This window comes from Nothobranchius furzeri, chromosome 19, assembly GCF_043380555.1.
Source record: "Nothobranchius furzeri strain GRZ-AD chromosome 19, NfurGRZ-RIMD1, whole genome shotgun sequence".
NCBI classification, from domain to species: domain Eukaryota; kingdom Metazoa; phylum Chordata; class Actinopteri; order Cyprinodontiformes; family Nothobranchiidae; genus Nothobranchius; species Nothobranchius furzeri.
In genome coordinates, this window is record NC_091759.1 from 10,638,502 (window position 1) to 10,657,198 (window position 18,697).

At 40.2% G+C, this 18,697-nt stretch overlaps 1 protein-coding gene across 1 annotated transcript in view; it reads left to right on the forward strand.

The window, feature by feature from the left end:
- LOC107394447 (cell adhesion molecule CEACAM5) overlaps positions 1-18,697 on the forward strand; it is a 33,046-nt gene that overhangs the window by 12,153 nt on the left and 2,196 nt on the right. The window contains exons 8-9 of the mRNA XM_015973376.3: positions 1,168-1,279; positions 17,310-17,349. Coding sequence (XP_015828862.3) covers positions 1,168-1,279; positions 17,310-17,328 — 131 coding nt within the window. The 3' untranslated portion in view covers positions 17,329-17,349. The remainder of the gene's footprint in view (positions 1-1,167; positions 1,280-17,309; positions 17,350-18,697) is intronic.

Here is an 18,697-nt window from a genome sequence, read left to right on the forward strand (position 1 = left end):
TTCCCCCTGCGGTGATTCAGGGTGGTTTAATATTGCGGTGTGCGATATTATTGCAGCCCTTTTTTATTGCAGTACTATCTAAACATAATGTTTACACATTTAAAAAAGGTTAAAAATTGCCGTGCCTTCTTTAATAACACTTTACTGAATGCAGATTAAAGGGCAGTAACAACACAGATCGCAGTAACGCTTGTTTCTCCGACAGTCGGAGTCCGACTGAACTTAAAAACAACAAAATTCAGGAGAAGGTTAAACTTTTAAATGCAAATTTGGCTTTAGCATCTAACAAATAAGAAACAAGTCCCCATTTTGTTTAGTTGTTTAAAATCAAGCATAAAAAATTACATGTACCGGGCGCGGGCGCGCCGGGGGGCGGGCGCACTATCATTTCACTTTCACACACACGAATGACGGTGATTTATAGCTCGGTCACGTCCTTGTTACCTACAAGGAAAACCAGCATGTTAACTACGGTTTGAGAGAGGATCTGAGAGGGGAGGCAACATTTGCAGCAACACTGAAAACCCTCTCAGATGGTGCGCTCGTTGCACTAACCCACACGTACTTGCGTGCGACTCTGGCGAGCAAAGGGAATCTCTCCCGGTTGTTGCTCCACCATGTCAGGGGGTTTTCTTTAGGGTGGATGCATTCCTCCTGCAGGTAGCGAGTGAGCTCCAGCTCGGCTCAAACTCTCTTCGGGACGGCTGCAGAAGCAGTGCTTGTCCGGGACTTCAGCAGGTCTCCGAGCATTTATTTATTTGCCGCTGGTGGCAGCTCTGTCTCGGCCAAGGACCCTGGCTGCGCAGCAGCTGACGTACTGAAAACCAAAGTGCTCCCAAAGGAGCGAAGTAACGTTTCGTTTTGATACCAGTGCAGCCATCCTTCTCAACATGCATCATTGAGTTGAACCAAGTTCCGTAATCGCGGTGGCGCATGATGCAGCGCGGTGGGCTTCTTCATATCACGATATTTCATTTTTGCGGTTACCGCGACAGCCCTACTATATAGTGTGTTAGATCTTCGAATGATCAGTAAATAATGATCAATTCTTTTAAATAACACTCAGACTCAGCCATCCGTTCATATCCATTTCCTCCTTGTCGTTTCTGCTTCAATCAAAGTGTGCCGCATTTCAATTAAACGATTTTGTGTTTTTCTGTGTTATAGAAGAGATCGATAATGGTCTCTCAGATGGAGCCATCGCTGGAATCGTTATCGCCTGCCTCGTTGCTTTGGCGGCAAGCATCGCCCTAATCTTTTACTGTCGACAGAAAGTACCGTGAGTATTCCATTTATGATATCTTTAAGTGATTATGCAGTTTTAACCCAATAAGCACCAAATGATTAAAGCTTCCTTTATTTTTGCCAAAAATCTCTTTATTTTGCTCTCCCTTCGTGGTTTGTTTTTAACGCCATCTTAGAGATCTCAGATCAGGTTGATCTCAGGTTCTTCCAGAGAGAAGGTGGGGAAACGAGGAGATGGTTGGTGTGACGGAAAGGGGTGTGTCAAACACAAGCCCCTATTGTTTCAGTTATTGTTGAGCTTTGCATGTGCAGATCTAAGAATCCAATGCTGGACCCAGATGTGTCCATCCACTTCAAGTCAGTGAAAAACCAGTTTTTAGTCTTTGGTGTTTCTGGGTCAGTCTTTCTGATCATTAGAAAAATATTTTCTTAAAACAGCAGAAAAAGTTTTGTTTTGTTGGTAATTTTTTCCACCGTATAAAACTGGCGTGACCCTTGTTGAACTCAATAGCATTCCATTCATTCTTTCCATATCTTTCTTAACTGTGTTGTTCACTTTCTGGTGTTTTGGGATATTGTCGTTGTTTTAAAGCTTTTGGGGTTTTGAAATTTGTTAAAATGACGTACAAACAAATACTGATTATTGACCTTTGTGGCAGCTGCCACACTTACACCGTCATTAGGCAGGGGCCGACGTTTCTTCACTTGTGAATTTTAGGTTGGACAGTCAGATCAGTGCTGTTGTCAAATCCAGCTTTTTTCTTTTGAGACGGTTGACAAAGGTAAAGCACATTTTGACTAGAGAGGATGTTAAAACTGTAATCAATGCTTTTATTACAACTCGTCTGGATTACTGTAACTCTTTGTATTTTGTTATGAGCCAGTCCTCACTGTCTCGACTTCAGCGGGTGCATAATGCTGCTGCTCGACTTTAACTGGTACAGAGAGGAGTGAACACCTTCCCTCCTGTTTTATCGTCACTGCACTGGCTGCCTGGCCTTTTTAGGGTTCATTTTAAACTTCTTTTATTTGTTTTTAAGTCTTTAAACGGTCTCGCCCCGCCCTACCTCTCTGAGGTATTGCACATTCACTCCTCCTCTCGGTCGCTCAGGTCATCTGACCAGTTGCTCCTGGACATTCCAAGGACACAGCATAAGCTCAGAGGGGATAGGGCCTTCGCTGTTGCTGCTCCCAGACTATGGAACTCTTTACCGGCACATCTTATGGGATCGACACACGGGAGGCGACAAACGACCGCGATCAGCGAAATTTGTCGCTGTCGCTTTTATTACCTGTCACACGGGAGGCGATCCGCGGCAGCCGCCAGCGGCAAAGCCGTCTACGCGTTCTGTTCCATGGCGAAATTGAAACTTCCGTTGTTTTGTTTGGATGTGTCAGGTTGGAGGGAATTAAGGTTATTTAAGCAGTTCAGAGTTAAAAAAAGTGGTAGATATGATGTTTCACAAGGTGCTGCTAGAGTTATGTGAAATCTTACTTCTGATTTTACTATATAAAACATAATAATAATCAACTTCTCCTCCATGTTTGCTCGGAGATGTACGGAGCATCCTGTCCGCTCATTGGTCAGTGAATGAAACCTCCGTTGATTGGTCCTCGTCCGAGCGACAGCGATGAAAAGTTGAAAATGTTTCAACTTTCCGGGATCGCGTCGCTGGGTCGCCTGTGCACGACACGTGCACGAGCGCAAAATTTCACACGCACGTTTTTCGCGTTTCGCTTGGTAGGAGGGAGATCCGCGATTATCGCTTTGTCACGCATGTCTCATTGAAAATGAATGGAGGAGAGGCGATGTCGCCTCCCGTGTGTCGAGCCCATTAGAAAGGCCTCCTCACTGGAAACTTTTAAATCATCCTTAAAGACCCACCTTTTTAGCTTGGCTTTCGACACCGTAAGAAGTTTTGGATTTCCATTTGATTTTAGTGTTTTATTTTGGTGTGCTTTTAACTTTATACTGAGTTCTATTTTATTCAGTTTTATGCTTTTATGTTTTTATGTTCAGCACTTTGGTCGGTGAGGGCTGTTTTTAAAGTGCTTTATAAATAAAGTTGGCTTGGCTTGTGTTGTAAACATTTCTACACCATATCAGGCTCTTGCATCTGCAGACAAAGCTAGGTGTGCCATTGCAAAAAGAGCAACTCAGACCAGCATGTTTCCTTTAAGTTGAATGCAAGTGGGAGGTCACTTCTGTGTCTTTCTATGAATAAGATTTGTTATCAGTTATGGAAATCGCACAAATGCACATCATGGTTTGATAGAGGTGTATGACCTTACAGTCATCTTGCAAAATCAACTGTTTTAAATGTGTCAGAATGTTTACTGAAAGCAAAAATAATAAAATACTTATGGCAAATAAGCCTTTTAGTTAGTTTAAGTCAAAAATTGTCCATTCCAAATACACCAGATGCAGTAGCATCTGGTAAAAGTTTCTGTCAAAAATAAATTTAGCTGTGCCCACTCTTGCTAGGATAGTAGCTAAACGGGCTGGAGAGAAATTAAATTGGAAGAAAATCTGGAAACATCACATGGAGTCATAAACTTTGAACGTTGGACAAGTAAAATGAAAAAGTTGCGTGAACGTTGTCCACAATTGTTGGTCACATTTTCATTGGCAACTTCTTCCGAAGTTGTCTAGCATCTCTCGCCCTTTTTGACTCACTGAGGAAAAACTGAGAATGCATCCTGCCAGATGACACCCAGATACTCGCAACAGCTGGGTGAAAATTTGTAAACTGGTTGCTGAAGCATTTTGAATATGTTGAAAAGTACATGCCTCAAGGGTAAGGCGCAATGACTTAAATAATAAAATGAGAACCATCAAAACTATATAACACTAGGGATGCAAGAAAATATTGATACATTAACTCATTAACTGCCAGCCGTTTCCTGATCAGAAAAGCCCTTCACTGCCAGTTTTTCAGCGTTTTTACTGTTTTTTTTTTTTTTTTTTTTTTTTTTTTTTTTTTAAGATTCACAAAACGTTGCACTCTAGGATGATGTCGATTCCAAAAGTACCAAAACAAAGAGTAGACTCACCTCTTGCATCAGGAAGAATCCACGCATTCCGAGCGTTATCCGTTTTTTCATAATCCGTTGTTGAATTGTGACCAGCGGAAGCTTTTCTGGTCCGATACTCACTTTTTTTACAGCAGCGGCCCAAAATGATCTCCTAACACATGGATTTTCTGCATCCTGATGACGTGATGTGTTATGTACGCGGAAGAAGATCGGCTTTAGAGCTGGGATGTTTGTTCTCACGGTGCGGGGGCTCGTCCGACGCCCACACAGGAAAATGATGCAAATGACAACTGTAATTGTCAATGGCAGTTAATGAGTTAAAATGTGTCATGATATGACACCAAATCGATATTTTAAAGAAACATTTAGTTTTTTTAATAAAAAATTTACAAGCGATCATTTACTATAATTTATGTCTGTGGTGCAATTCAACCCCCGACTGCTAGGTGGCAGCAGCTTTTACCACCTCCATTCTGATGGAATAAAATTACACGGATGTTTAGTCTTTAACATTGCAAACATTGTCTAAGTATCGCAATATATCATATCGTCTCGTGTGAGATATCAAACAATTCTTGCCCGTACACGACCCTTATTAAGGATGTTTTTGGAACTATATCAATTGTTTCCTGTTCTTTCTGCAACATACTCAGCCTAGTGAGATCCTGGCTTCATTCCCTATCAATAATACCAAATGTACACACCCTAGTAGTTTATGTGGGATTAACTTCCAATTAAATGTTTTAAAAAAAATTAGAACTAATCCAAAAGATTCATGAGCAACATGGGATCAGGACTCAGGGATCTTGAACTGCTTCCTGTAACATTTCAACATACCAGAACATTACAGAAACTGCTGTGCTGAAACAAAAAAAAGCAAACAAATGAGTCAGAGATCCACATTCTTCTGCTCAGCACCTGGGAAACCAGGAGTTTGTATGCAGGGTTTCTCCATTTTTTTAAATCAGTTTGTTTTTTACAGTAATTTATAATTTTTCTATTAAAAAAGTGAAAATCGGTATTGTCCGGACTATTAACTTTTACATGCCAACTGTAAAAATAATGAAAGAAATAAAATGCAGACATGCGCTACTTGTTAAGCATAATTACATCATTTATAAAATAGAGATTTTATACAGCATGTAAATTAAAGTTAAATAATCTTGGATTTGTTTGTAAAATTCCTGTTTGACATTATGAGAATATATGCCAGATCGTGTTTTTTCGCTAAACCGTCCCCTCCTCCCTCGGCGCTTAAATCACCTGTCAGGATTATCTGATGCTACAGAGGTCATCGAGTGTCGAGTAGAAGAGGCGTTCTGCTTTAGAGCTCCTTCCCTGGCTCTGGGGCCTATAGAGGGATTCAACCGTCCGTCCAGATGTAATTTTATCATTATCACATTCATCCGTGTGTTCAGAAAGTGTCATCACGAAGACAGGAGGCCTTTGTTCTTCACTGAGGCTCCATGTTGTTTATTGTCAGAGGAAATAAAAGGCCTGGGAACAACATAAATGTCTTTATAGAGCTAATTCTAGCAGCAGGGATCCAGATTCGGAGTCACAAATCAAGAACAGCTTCAGGTCTTTTAACGGCTTTTCCTGCAGCTTTGAGAGCTCTTTGGTTTGAAAAGATGCAGAGATGTTGGGGGTAAAGCATCAGAAACATGTAAGTAAGTAAGTAAAGTTTATTTATAGAGCGCCTTTCACAGATATAAATCACAAAGCGCTGTACAACATGAGTAAAATCAGGGCAAATACCTCAAACCAATAAAAACATCATAAAAACAATAGCAGTGACAACAATAGTAACCAAAATCAGGAGTAAAAACAAAGTCAAGGTGTGAACAAGAACAAAGCCATCTTTTAGAATATTTAGCGGGGGAAAGCCTGGATGAAAAGGTGAGTTTTAAGATGTTTTTTGAAGACCTCTACAGATTTCAAGAGACAGAGATTTGAAGGTAGACTGTTCCAAAGTCTGGGGGCAATAGTCTGAAAGGCCCTGTCCCCTTTGGTTTTCAGTCTGGTTCGAGGAACAGCCAGGAGGTTTTCAGATGTGGATCTAAGGTTCCGAGAGGTGGTGTGTGGGGATAAAAGCTCAGATAGGTAGCTTGGAGCCTGGTTGTTAAGAGCTCTATAGGTCAGGACTAAAACTTTAAACTGTATTCTATATTCTACCGGGAGCCAGTGGAGGGACTGTAAAACTGGAGTGATGTGAGCTCGTCTGCTGGATTTGGTTAGGAGTCTGGCTGCTGCATTTTGGATGGCTTGAAGGCGTGAGAGGGAGGTTTTGCTGAGACCAGTAAAAAGAGCGTTACAGTAGTCTAAGCGTGATGACACAAAGGCATGGATGATTTTTTCCAGATCTGCAGTAGAAACCAGTTTACGGACTTTTGAAATGTTTCTCAGTTGAAAGAAACAAGAGCGGGAGATGGTTTTGATGTGTGAGTCTAAACTTAAAGCTGGATCAAAAATAAATCCCAGGTTTCTAATGTTGGCCTTGGCTGATGGGCAAAAGGAGGCAATTTCTTGCTGATTTTTGGTTGAAGTTCCGGGGGTGCAGCGATCAGGGTCTCTGTCTTGTTGTTTCCATCGTAAACTTCTGATGATCCTGTCAGAACCCTGCTGGATTAATGGTTCTGTTCTGAGTCATTTCATTAGTCAGTAGTCACGACTTTAATGAAATCTTTTAGTCTGCACTGGGGCAGATCAGCCTCACAGCCCGGTTACCATGGTGGTCTTACTTGGTTAGTTGGCTTTGTGATGCAGGAGTTAAATCCTAACAAAGCTGGGTCGTCCACAGCACAGACTTCAGCTGCACACCGCAGAATGTTTTGCTCAAACATTGACACATGAGAACTTTTTGTGCAGCTGGAAGGAAATTAAAGAACTTTGTCAAAGAGAAGAAAGATGAGGAAGGCGGGAAGTTAACATCGTTCAGCCTTCTCTAGGTGGCTTAAACACTCGGAAACACACAGACGCATCAGCAACAGCGGTGACAGCTCAGATCCAAACAGAGGATAACAGACTGATGAGGATGGAGAACCTGTAACGGCGGTTCAGCTTCATTTTAAGGTCCATCAACAGAGCCACGCTGCTTTAGAGGCTGTTTTATTCTGATTCATAGTCAGATTCACTATGAACTAGGGAGGAAACCGTTGTCAGGTTTTATGATTACCATGGTAATGCTTTTTATAGTTTACCAATACACTGCTAAAAAAAAAGATGCAGCTAAATCTGGAGTGTGATTGTGTTTTAAATATCCCTAAAATAAAAGCTGAGGGAAAACCTTTAAGATGAAAAATAAAGTTCAAAAATCCATAAACTCTTAATATCTACGCAAGCTAGGAATAATTTTGTTTATATTGTTCAATTAGATGGATTCCAGATAAGCAACTGGCATCATAAATGCAAAACTCTACCTTAATAGTGCATTTGAAAAATCACACAGTAACTCCAGCAACACACCAGACACAGAAGTGTGACGAAGCGCCGTGGAACTACGAGCGCTTTTAATCGCCGCCCTTGTTGACCTACGCTCTCGGTCACATCAGCCGCAAAGCGCCACGAAGGCTCGCGCCGTACAGCCATCGTTTTGGCATGGGCTCTATTTTTTCATGAGCCGCGTCAATTCTGGCAGGAAGTCAAATCATAGCAGAAGAGGCAGGCCGGTAAATTTAACAAAATAAAAGAAAATTTTCAAAATAAAGCACCACAATTGATAAATGTGATCATTTTTGTGTATCTAAACAGACTAGATATGAAAATGAACACACACACACACACCTGCAGACAAACAGCTTTTCCATCATTTTAAATGCAGTTTTTACAGCAAAAGATGGACTTAATAAATGTGAATACAAGCAAATACACAGCGGCAGGATCAGCGCAGTTTCAGATATCAACAAGCGGGGCAAACTGGTTACACGCGCGCACACACACACTCACACAGCAAGGGCACGTGGGTGGAGTGAGGGGTTGTTGGAAAACCGTAGGCGTGAGCAGAAGCACTCCTTGAAACCTCGCACCTGATGTGAACAGAGGAGGAGTAGAGCGCTCGAATTTCGTGAGCGATCCACTCTGCGGTGCTTCACAGCTGGTGTGTTCCGGGCATAATCGTGATCACTTATTCACTGAGAAATTATTTACTTGTTATTTTTGAAATACGGTCTGAGTTTCACATGGGGCTGAACTTTCTAACCTTATTTCCTGCATTAGCCACCGATAGAAAATAGACAGGGAAACGGTCAGGTCAGAAAAGGCAGAACAGATCTACGTCACACTGTAAAATAGCGATCGTGGCCTCACAGTGGGGAAGGCTGTTGTTGGTTTTGTGTTCAGGAGAGAGCAGAGAATGTCTCTGCTAGTAGAAGGTAACCGTTAGCATTAGCAACTCCATAATACAGCAGAGCTCTTCCATGCTTGTGTTATTTGTAAAGTCAACGGGGTCAGTGGTAGAGGTGTGTTGCTGTTAGCCAATCAAAGGCGAGATGTTTGGATATCAGGAAATAAGACTCCAAATTCTGCTGTTTCACTGCTGGTGTCTAGCGTCTACTTCCTGAAACAGAAGCGTGAGAGCGTTTTTTACTAAGAGATTGACTCATTTATACCACTGCAAATGTGTTGTAAAAAAAAGTGAACTTGGTCTTTAATTTTTTCCACTCACTTCTCTTCTTGTTTTTAAACCCTTGAGTCTTTCTGCAAATAAATCGAAGATAACATTGTTGTTGGTTCCTTTGGTGTTATTAGTCAGCAAATCTCAGAGGCACACCCAAACTAACGAGCACCGTAATTCTTCAAGCGTGAATAACAGTTTGTCCCTTTACTCCCATTTGCTCCGCAGGTCTCGGTCTCAGGAAAAGAGAATCTTTTAAAAAAGCTCATAAACAAACTCTCAACCACTGCTTGTTGTAATTTATCGAGGTACAGTTTCAGATAAAAGCCTCTCCCCACCTTTAGACACATCAAGAGTCTTTAAGGTTCCGTTTCTCACCAAGAATCCGATCCAGTAACAGAATAAATGTTTAAGAATATTGTTTTTATCTTCACGGATCATTTGTACACCATGCTCCTCAGATTATCTCACTCATCTCTTTTCACAACAAACCTGTAAATGTGCATTTTTTTTTCTGCTCACCTGGGAATAAACGGTAACTCTGCACCTTTTGGACAAAGATCATCTCAAAGCCTCAAAGCGAGAGCTTTTCATTTGAATATACTTCCTTTAAAAGCAGAATTACCTCACTGTTCAATAATGCCAGTTGACTAAAAGCATCTAAAGTTACAACTACACAGTCAAATACATTAAAAAGCACAAATCCATAAAGGGACATTGTATCATTGTGTTTTGGGAGTATACAGAAATCAAAAAGTTCTGGGAGGATGTAAGAATTTCTACTGAAAATAAATAATCAAAAAGGAGGCACCATTGGATGCTAAACTGTTTTTAAAAGGACTTTGCCCCAATGAGTATGCTTATAGCAAGTGTCCGCGTGTCTTTTTGGATCTTTTTGGATCTTTTTTGGATCTTTTTGGATCTTTTTGGATCTTGGTGCCAGAAGCACAACCAAAAGTGTTAAATTGTTCTGTTGTTCCATTAAGATTTTATACAAAATGTACTTTCAGTATACAACATAATACTGTGTGAAGGGTAGCAAAAAAGTGTATAGCTATGGCATGGAAATCGCTCCATAGGCTCACTGTGAAGGACTGGATGAAACAGATGTTACAGGTGATGCCGCTGGAACGGATTACCTATATCTTAAAGGCCAAGCAACATTTATTTGACGAAATATGGACACCTTTTCTAACATATATTAAGAGGATGGACATAAAAATCTGAGGACTTATAAAGTGGGAGAGTAGGAAAATAATCGGTCTTCTGACCAGCGTTTAGACTGGAATGGGAGAAGCAAAAGCAAGGTGTAATTCGGGGACTTCTTACTCAAAGTTTTATTAAACATGTCTATGTGAATATTGCCTTCAATACTATATATGCACTTACGTTGGAGAGGATCGCCAGAAGCACAACCAAAAGTGTTAAATTGTTCTGTTGTTCCATTAAGATTTTATACAGAATGTACTTTTAGTATACAACACAATACTGTGTGAAGGGTGTACAGTAAACTGAAAATTCAATAAAATATACTTTTTGAAAAAAAAAAGCACAAATCTTTCACCCGTGTGTTAAAGCAAAATCAAAGAAAAAGACTAACTTTATGTTTATTTATTTTTTATGTTTATGTGACTTTTCAAATGATCAAAAGGAAAAAGAGTCAGATAAGGATGTAGATGCTTTTAGATAGCCTACAAAGAGCCAACATCTCCACCTAAAACCACCTGTGTGAAACTTCTAGAAAACCTTGCACAATTACTTTCATAAGACAGTTTAGCAACTAGAAACCTATAAGCAGTACAGACGCCTTCATTGCTTCAGCTGCATTTCAAAACTAGCAGGTTAAACAATCTGATTATTGGTACTTGTGTTTACAGTATTGCAAACCTCAATAATCATTGGCGTGTTTAACATCTACCTAGTACAAATGTATTCAAGTTATTCTTCTCATATATGTTTGAACAGTTCTATTTTAAAGCAAACCTTCACAGGAACGTAGTTTCTATATTTATCCTCAGCTCAGTCAGACCATTTAGTTTGCAGCTGTTAGAAACTTTTCCACAATCTCCGTTTTGTCTCGAAACAGTTGCAAGGCTTTTTTGGTTTCTTTCTGTGAGCTGCAGGTCCTTACATTTCATTCACTGGGATTTTTAACATGTATGAAACAGTTGTAAGGAAAATTAAAGTCCTAGCAGGCTTTTGAAAATTGTCTCGAATTCGTCTCAATTTCGTTTTTGCAACTCAGAAAATGCAAAAAGAAAATGTGATACAGCGTTAGGAGGTGTTAGCAACCAATAAAAACTAGAAGAGATCTAAACTTCCAAGAGCTACAGCATTGTGACTATAATTAGAAAAAAGTTAATCGAATGCAGTAAGAAAAGTTCTACAAATGAATCAATTTCCTGTTTTTATGTAAACTAAAAGAATGCCACTTTAGTGTGGTTCTAACTGAAATGTTGCATTGTTTCTTTCCATCCATCTCTAACTGCCTACCAACAGATCAGTTAAGAAAAACAGCAGAACTTCTCTTGTATGTCATACCTAGTTCTCTTTTTGTTCACTGTGTCTGGAATGAAATGCTCATTTCCAGCCACGCCCACCAACAGGAAAGACATGCATTTTCTTCTTTTTTTTTTTTTTCTTTTTTTTCGCTTTTAGGTGATCCCACTGGTTAAATTCAGTTCAAATTGTTTTTGGCAGTTACCTTACACCACATCCTGTCACATCACCACATACAACAGAAACTATCGTATAGGAATAAAGAGGAAACGGATGAGGCAGTGGCAAGTGTTCACACATGAATGCTATTATTGGATCTGCTGTGAAAGCAAAACTATGAGAATGAACTCATAGCATCACTCCTGAACATCATTTGGGTTTTCACTCCAAAACAATAAGTGAGAAATCAAATGCCACTGAAGAAACCCGTTTAGTTCTTGGTTCTGCTTCCAGTTTAGGTTAAAGTGCCCACTGCTCAGAAGCACCTCTTCATGGGAATGACAGCGTTAGTCGGGATTATGCTCGTCTGTGTGGGTTTAGGTGTTTTGAAAACATCGTCTGACTGACTTCTTTGTCTTTGGTGTCCATCAAAGACAGGAAACATCTTCAGTTGAGTGATGGGGTGAATCAAGTTAATCTGAGAGAGGTGCATACGGATGCTCCCTGGCTGGGGATTATAATATGCAAATTCACATTTGAATTACAAATGCAGAATTAAATATTCAGAAACGGTAAATATTCTAGTCTGGGGTATGCGTATTTACATTTTTGTGGGTAAAAGACATTCTTTTTTTTCTTATTTATTTTCGTATTTATTAACAAATAGTTCATAATAAGAATATTTGACATGAAACAATAGATTGTGGTAAAACAAGTCGACCCTGTGGCCCTGCAGACACTCTTATCTGTTCATCTGTTGCAGAAATTTACTTGTTTGTAGCTAGAGGGAAGTCACTCGGCAGCCAAAGCAGACAGTCCAGTCAGATTGTTGTCTCTGTGTCATGTTACAAAAAGGATCAATATGTTTATGCATATACAGACTCTAAAGTTGATCCCTAAGGGAACATGGCTTACGAGAGATCCTTTTATTATTGCCTTGATGGGTATGTATGATTGAACTGTAAAAAAACAAGTTTTATTTAGAAAAATGTAAAGGTGCAATAAGTAAGAATGAAGTAGGACAGACATCTTTGATTTTGGTTACTGCAGTCCATTTTCTAAACAATGACGGACTCTCTGTGCTGTTCTGTGACTTTCATGGATGTTGCCAGTTCTGGATCAGCATCAGAAGATTCTATATGACAAACAGACAAGTAGTTTGTAGTAGTTTGATAAGTGCATTGTCATATCTAGTGTTCACATTCTTGGCTACATTGTAGCTCATCCCCACCAGCGTGTGAATGTGTGTGTGAATGGGTGAATGACTGATTAGGTTAGGTGAAGCGCCCTGCGGGGTTGTAGAACACTAAGAAGGTGCTATATACAAGCATGGTAAATGGTAGATGGCCTGTAGTTGTAAAGGCTATTTTTCATGTAACATATCAAGTTGTTCGTTATTGAAAAAGTTGCTTGAGATACGTTTAGAGATGTCTATTTGTTTTATAATTTACCGTTAGCATTGTTAGCTCAAAGTTAGCCTCTAGCCTTCATTACCTAATCTAACTTCTGGGTCGCTCCTGTTTACTAGCTTTGGTTCCTTAAACAACTCTGGAGCTTTTTTGCCCGCTGGTGCCAAATTACAAATGCCAGCACTGCAACGTTAGCTCAGCGCAGACTTGGCAACCTCATAAGCTCACAAATTGTAAACAGTAGCTACGTCCCTCTTTAGTTTTTTGAAAGGGAACAAACGGACAACCCTCCAGCTGGCTCAACAGGAAATCTGTTTCAATGTAACACTTCCTTCCAACATGATTGAAACATTAGACTGTTACGATGATTTCACTGTACATTTTGCTCTTTTAACGCACAAAATGAAATGAAATGACGACAACGCAAAAGTAAAGCTTTTCTTAAAAATTTCAAAATGAGCATTTGTCCACCAGCAGCCCAATGTCTGTCTTTTGATTGTTTGTAAATCCCTAATTTTGTTCACGATGCCGCTTTCAGGAAAAAAAGTATTTTCCAGGCTGTTCACACATAGATCTTAATTACAAACGGGATGTGAAGCTCCATGTAACTTTTATCCACTAATATAGACTTCTGATCCTCCCCTTGCATTCCCCTTTTTTAAAGAGGGAGAATTTCTTAAAACCTACAATACGTTCAGGGGAATTTCTTTGGGCACGTCTGCCTGTCTGACAAGAACAAGTCGAAACAATCCATTCACACTACATCCTCCCATAAAATCTTATTTAGCAACATATTTGTGCATTGCTGAAAGCTTTCATTACTAATACGGCTCCATCGTTTGACTGTTGCAACTTAGTTTAGACGTTGGTTTGACTTTATGCACAAAAATGCTTAAATGTTGCAAAAGCAAAAACCTCTGACCTGCGTTCAGCCTCTGAGTCTGGTTCAGAAGGCACATTTAGGAGTGCAAACATTAAAAAAATACAATACATGACTTATTTTACAATCTGTTTCAGAATCTGAGATTTGTTTGTTGCTTTTTGCTAACAGGGTTAAGTCCTGCGTTAAAAAAGAATTACAGGAATTTCATCATCATGTCTGAACTCGCCTTCCTCACCTCACCTGCATCGCTGCTCTTCAGCACATCCTTATGTTTCTCTATAATCTTTTTTCCACAAAACTGAGCCACTGTTTTTTTTTCCTTGACAGTAAAACACAGAGGCAGGATTTTTGTTTTCTGTGGGTTCTTTTCAAGAGCAATAGGAGCTTTTCAGAGGTATTCAAGTGTTTTGGGAGCTAAAAGGAGAAGCAAAAAAAAGGGTTTCATGGGTGCAGAATCACAAGCAAATGAACAAATCTTTAGATCCGTAGCAATGAGGGACATGATTCCACCTTTGAATCAAATGTTTATGCAAATATTGTGTTCTTGAAAGTTGGTCAGACAGTCAGAAGCGAGCGTATTTAACAAATCAGAGCTGGCACTGTAAAAATCAACACAGATCAGCAGTTGATGTTAATATTTGAGTTTGTGAATAAAAAAATAAAATCAGACATATTTGTTTAATAATTATGAAGTTCGCAAATAAAATTTTTTCATAGTTTTCTTTTCATTTGGTCAACAGATTTTACTTTTCTCCTAAATTTATTTAAATGTTCAAGTATTAATTGCATAAATAAACCTAAGGAGGGACTCAGGATGGTTTATGAAGTTCAATCCGCCATGGCACTAGCATCTTCATCTTATCTTCTTATTTTTATGACCTAAAGTGTCACTAATCTCATGACGGATTGTTTTTGTCCTCTGATTCATGTCCCGGTTTGTTTGAGCTCTGTTGTTTGGTCGGTTGACGGCTTATCGGCAGCCGGGAAAAATGTGTCACAGCTACAGTGAACAATCCAAAAGGTATTTCAAATGTCGGATGTTTACTGTATCCCTCCCTGTTTTCCTAACTGTCTCTCTGAGGTCACGTGCTCTCATGAGTTGTAACTGGAATTACGAGATTTCCTTAAGGGACATTTGAGTCCGTGTTTGTTTTAATGCAGGGCTTGTGGCAGAATAGTCTAGAAAATGAAGTAAATGTTTATTCGTGGTGTTGATCACCTGACCCTTACACAACTCAGATCTGTGACTAACTGATGTCATCATTCTCACCTGAACTGTCTGCAGCTCAGGTCATGAATCACTTTGCAGATTTCACACCGGTGATATAGACTGTGTGGTTTATACATCCTTGGAGCAACAGCTGCGTTCGCAGGAAATCATGTGATGGAATGAGTTGATTGCTCAAACATATTTGTAATATTTAGTGAGATTATATTTATTGGGATTAAATTTGAGAGAATGAAGCAAGACTGGGCAGTTTTATTTTCCTGGTAATACTAGGATGCATATGCAGAAAGACTGGCATCTTTTCTACTTTAGCAGTTGTTCACTTTAAAAGGTGAAGTTCTCTGAGAAACATAAAACTTTTTTGTTTTAATACAGTAAGTCACTGAGTTCAACATAGAGGTTGAACACAAAAAAAGTCTTCTTTGTCTTATTTCTTGTATAGGGACCCACTGGGATCAGAAAAAGCCACGCAGCTGTCGCATAGTATGTTAGCATTCATGGAAACACCCATCTGGGCTCGAGACGGAGAAGGCTGTCTTAAGCTTGGTTTATGCTTGACACATTCACTTTCCGCTTGGTGATGCGGCTCGCGGATGGAACGTGCTTCACAACTCGCAGCGTTTATGGTTCATGCGGCTTGTCTCTGCGGTGAGCTAATATTCTCCCAAACTGTAGGGGGCAGCATGGAGCTGTACGGCATGCATCCAACACTACATCATAGTAGAAGTAAAAAATACTGTTTACAACATGGCATTCCAGCATTTTTTAACAGCGTCCTCGTCTTTTCCGACAGGGCGAGCTATTTCTCTCCAAGAATTATTAACAACATGTTGATCCGAATCTCTGAGAGCTGAATCATACAAATGTCTGTATTTACGAACCTCTACCATACTAGTTCTTACCAGTCCGCCATGTTTTTCCGTGTTCGACCATCCGCGTGGTTAGAAAATTTCCTAGGTGCGCGGTGCGGAAAGTTTGGGCCGTGCGGAGGCGCGGTGGAGGGGCGTGGTTGTTAAAATGACGCAAGTTTGCCGCACAAAGCCGTGCAAACCACGCGGACGCGTCAAGCATAAACCAACCTTTACATTTTAGCTAGGAGAGGGTAGAAGCTAACTGTTAGCATTAGCAACTCCACAACCTGGTAGAACTCCATCAGGTTTGTGGTATTTGTGGAGATAAAACATCGATGTTGCAGAGCAAACAGAGGCAGTGAAAGAGTCGTGTTGCTGTTAGCCAGTCAGAGATGAGATTTTCTAAAATCAGGGATGTTAACGAGCAAGACTCCCAAGTCCTGTTGTTTTCCGTGCATCTCTACTCCAACTAGCTCCTACTTCCTGTAACAGGAGCGCTGGGGCTTTTTTCCACACAGAGAACGACTCAGCACATTTATTGAAATAATGATTGTAGGCCCTCTTTCAATCTGGCCGAATAGTGTTAGCATTGGCTTATTTTTCTAGTCATATCTGTTTCTCTAATCCCGGGTTATTCAAAAAGCTATCGACAACAGCTTAGATATTTGTTACAGTCTGTAGAAGATGAAAACATCCAAACAATCAGTTAAGTAAATGTCAATAAAAACACAAAAATGTAAAACTAACACTAATCATTAACTATAAAATAAATAAGTTGACAAATGATCTTCATACTTCCATCCAGGTAATCATCCTTCTCTGTGTTGTGTTGACAGTGATCTAAGTCCTTATGGGGTGTATTACTAGAGGCTCTACCCACTTTTTTTTTGCAGCAGAACAGTTTTCCTGCACAAACTGTCTGTGTGCCATCGTTTTATTGTGGTCTGTGGCATCTTGTAAACTCTTTTCAAATGAAACTGACATCCTTTCTGTTGCTCTTTGTTGAGCTGTTAGGGTTCAGCTTATTCATGCCCTTTTCTAAGCTCATTAGGGTTAGATTTAGCCATACACTTCCAAAGGTGCACTATAGTCAGCGAGGACATGTTTTATTTTGGTTTGTGTGTGTTTGTCTAACAAAAGTTAGCAAAAGAAATACAAAGTTTGGATCATTCATGTTGACTTACAGGAGACATCTTTTTATCAGAGTTTGAACTTGTTCTATGTATTTTGAATTAATCTTTATGTTTTAGTCAGTTAGAAAATATAATTTCAGCTGCAGTCAGAGATTGTGTGAAGGTCATTTTTTTGTCACTATCAAGTTTCCAGCAGATATCTTTACACATGCCGTTTATCTAAATCAGCGTTTTGTGTTTTGTTTTCCTTTCAGGGTTGAGTCACCGTACTAACCATGCCCCTGCAGGCTGCTGGTAAGTCTCTCTTACAACCACATCTGTCATGAAGTCATCATGAGGCATTTTTAACAGGAAGCAGAGTTTCGGCAACACCAATGGTTGATATGAGAAGATAGCACTTCTTTTAAATTCTCATTTCTGCAGTAACCAAGAAACAATTTGATCAGGAAAAATATGAATTTGATCTGATGCCAGCTGTTGCCGTGGATCTGTGCTCGTTTTGTGCAACACATACATTTATTTATTCTTATTTAGTTATTTTTCTTTACCAGCTTTATGACCCCGGATATTAGAAATAAGAAGTCTGTATTTTAAAAATGTATTTGAAATGAAAATAAAATCTCAAAGCCTGTGAGACTGGGAGCAGCGAAACCCTTGCAGACAGACCGTGTGGTTATTGTTGTTTCTCACACTTTTTGACACTGATGACATGTTTGTCTGTGTTATCTGGGTTTCATCGAGTCCGCCAGTCATTGCTGGAATGGTAGTTACCGAGGCTATCATCACTTAGTGACGGAAACACAGCCCTGAGAGTGTGTGTGTGCCACAACAGGGTCACAGTTGATGAAAAATCAGAATGTGCCATTTTTGTGTCTGAGGCTTTGAGATAAGAGGACGTCTGAACCCAGCAGCATCTGTGTTGTTTCCTGACAACAGCCTTTTTTCCCTTTTTGATATGTTGGTGTGAAACAACGAATGAGGGTGAAGTTAAACCAGAAACTGCCAGATTGTCTAAAGCCCCCTTCAGACAGGCCATGAAAAGCGGAAATTTTCCGGACTCTGTCCGTAAGACCTTTGTGTCTGAATACAAACATCCGGATAACGTGTTCCGGAATTTTACCGGACGAAGCCCCTAGTAACAGGTCCTGACTTGTTACGGACAGGGTGGCTGCTTCAGACTGGTGAGGTAAAGTTCTGGACAAGGGGGAGGGGGAGGAGGAGGGGACCGGGGGATGCTGTGCGCAGCTCGCTGCTGTAGCATGCGGCGAACCACGGCAGCTCGCCTCCTACGGTACCGCCTAGACGCGCGACGGAGCGCTTCACACCGCTTCAGTGATTCCTTTAACCTTTGAGCTTCATCATCCAGGTCTCTTATGCGTCTTCGTGTGCGCAGAATTATGCTTAAGCGCCTCGTGATTTTTATCTTGAGAGGCGCTATAGAAATGATATTTTCTTCTTCTTAACATAAGTCCGATTTCCCCACCCCACCGTCAGACATCTGGAACTTTTCCCTGCTGTGTGAACGCAGCCGAAAGGACAAGTTCCGGTACAAAAGTGGTGTGTCTGAAAACACAGTTCCGGTTAAAAACTGGATTGAATTGTCCGCAAATGTTCCAGAATGTCTGTCTAAGAAACTCTGCTG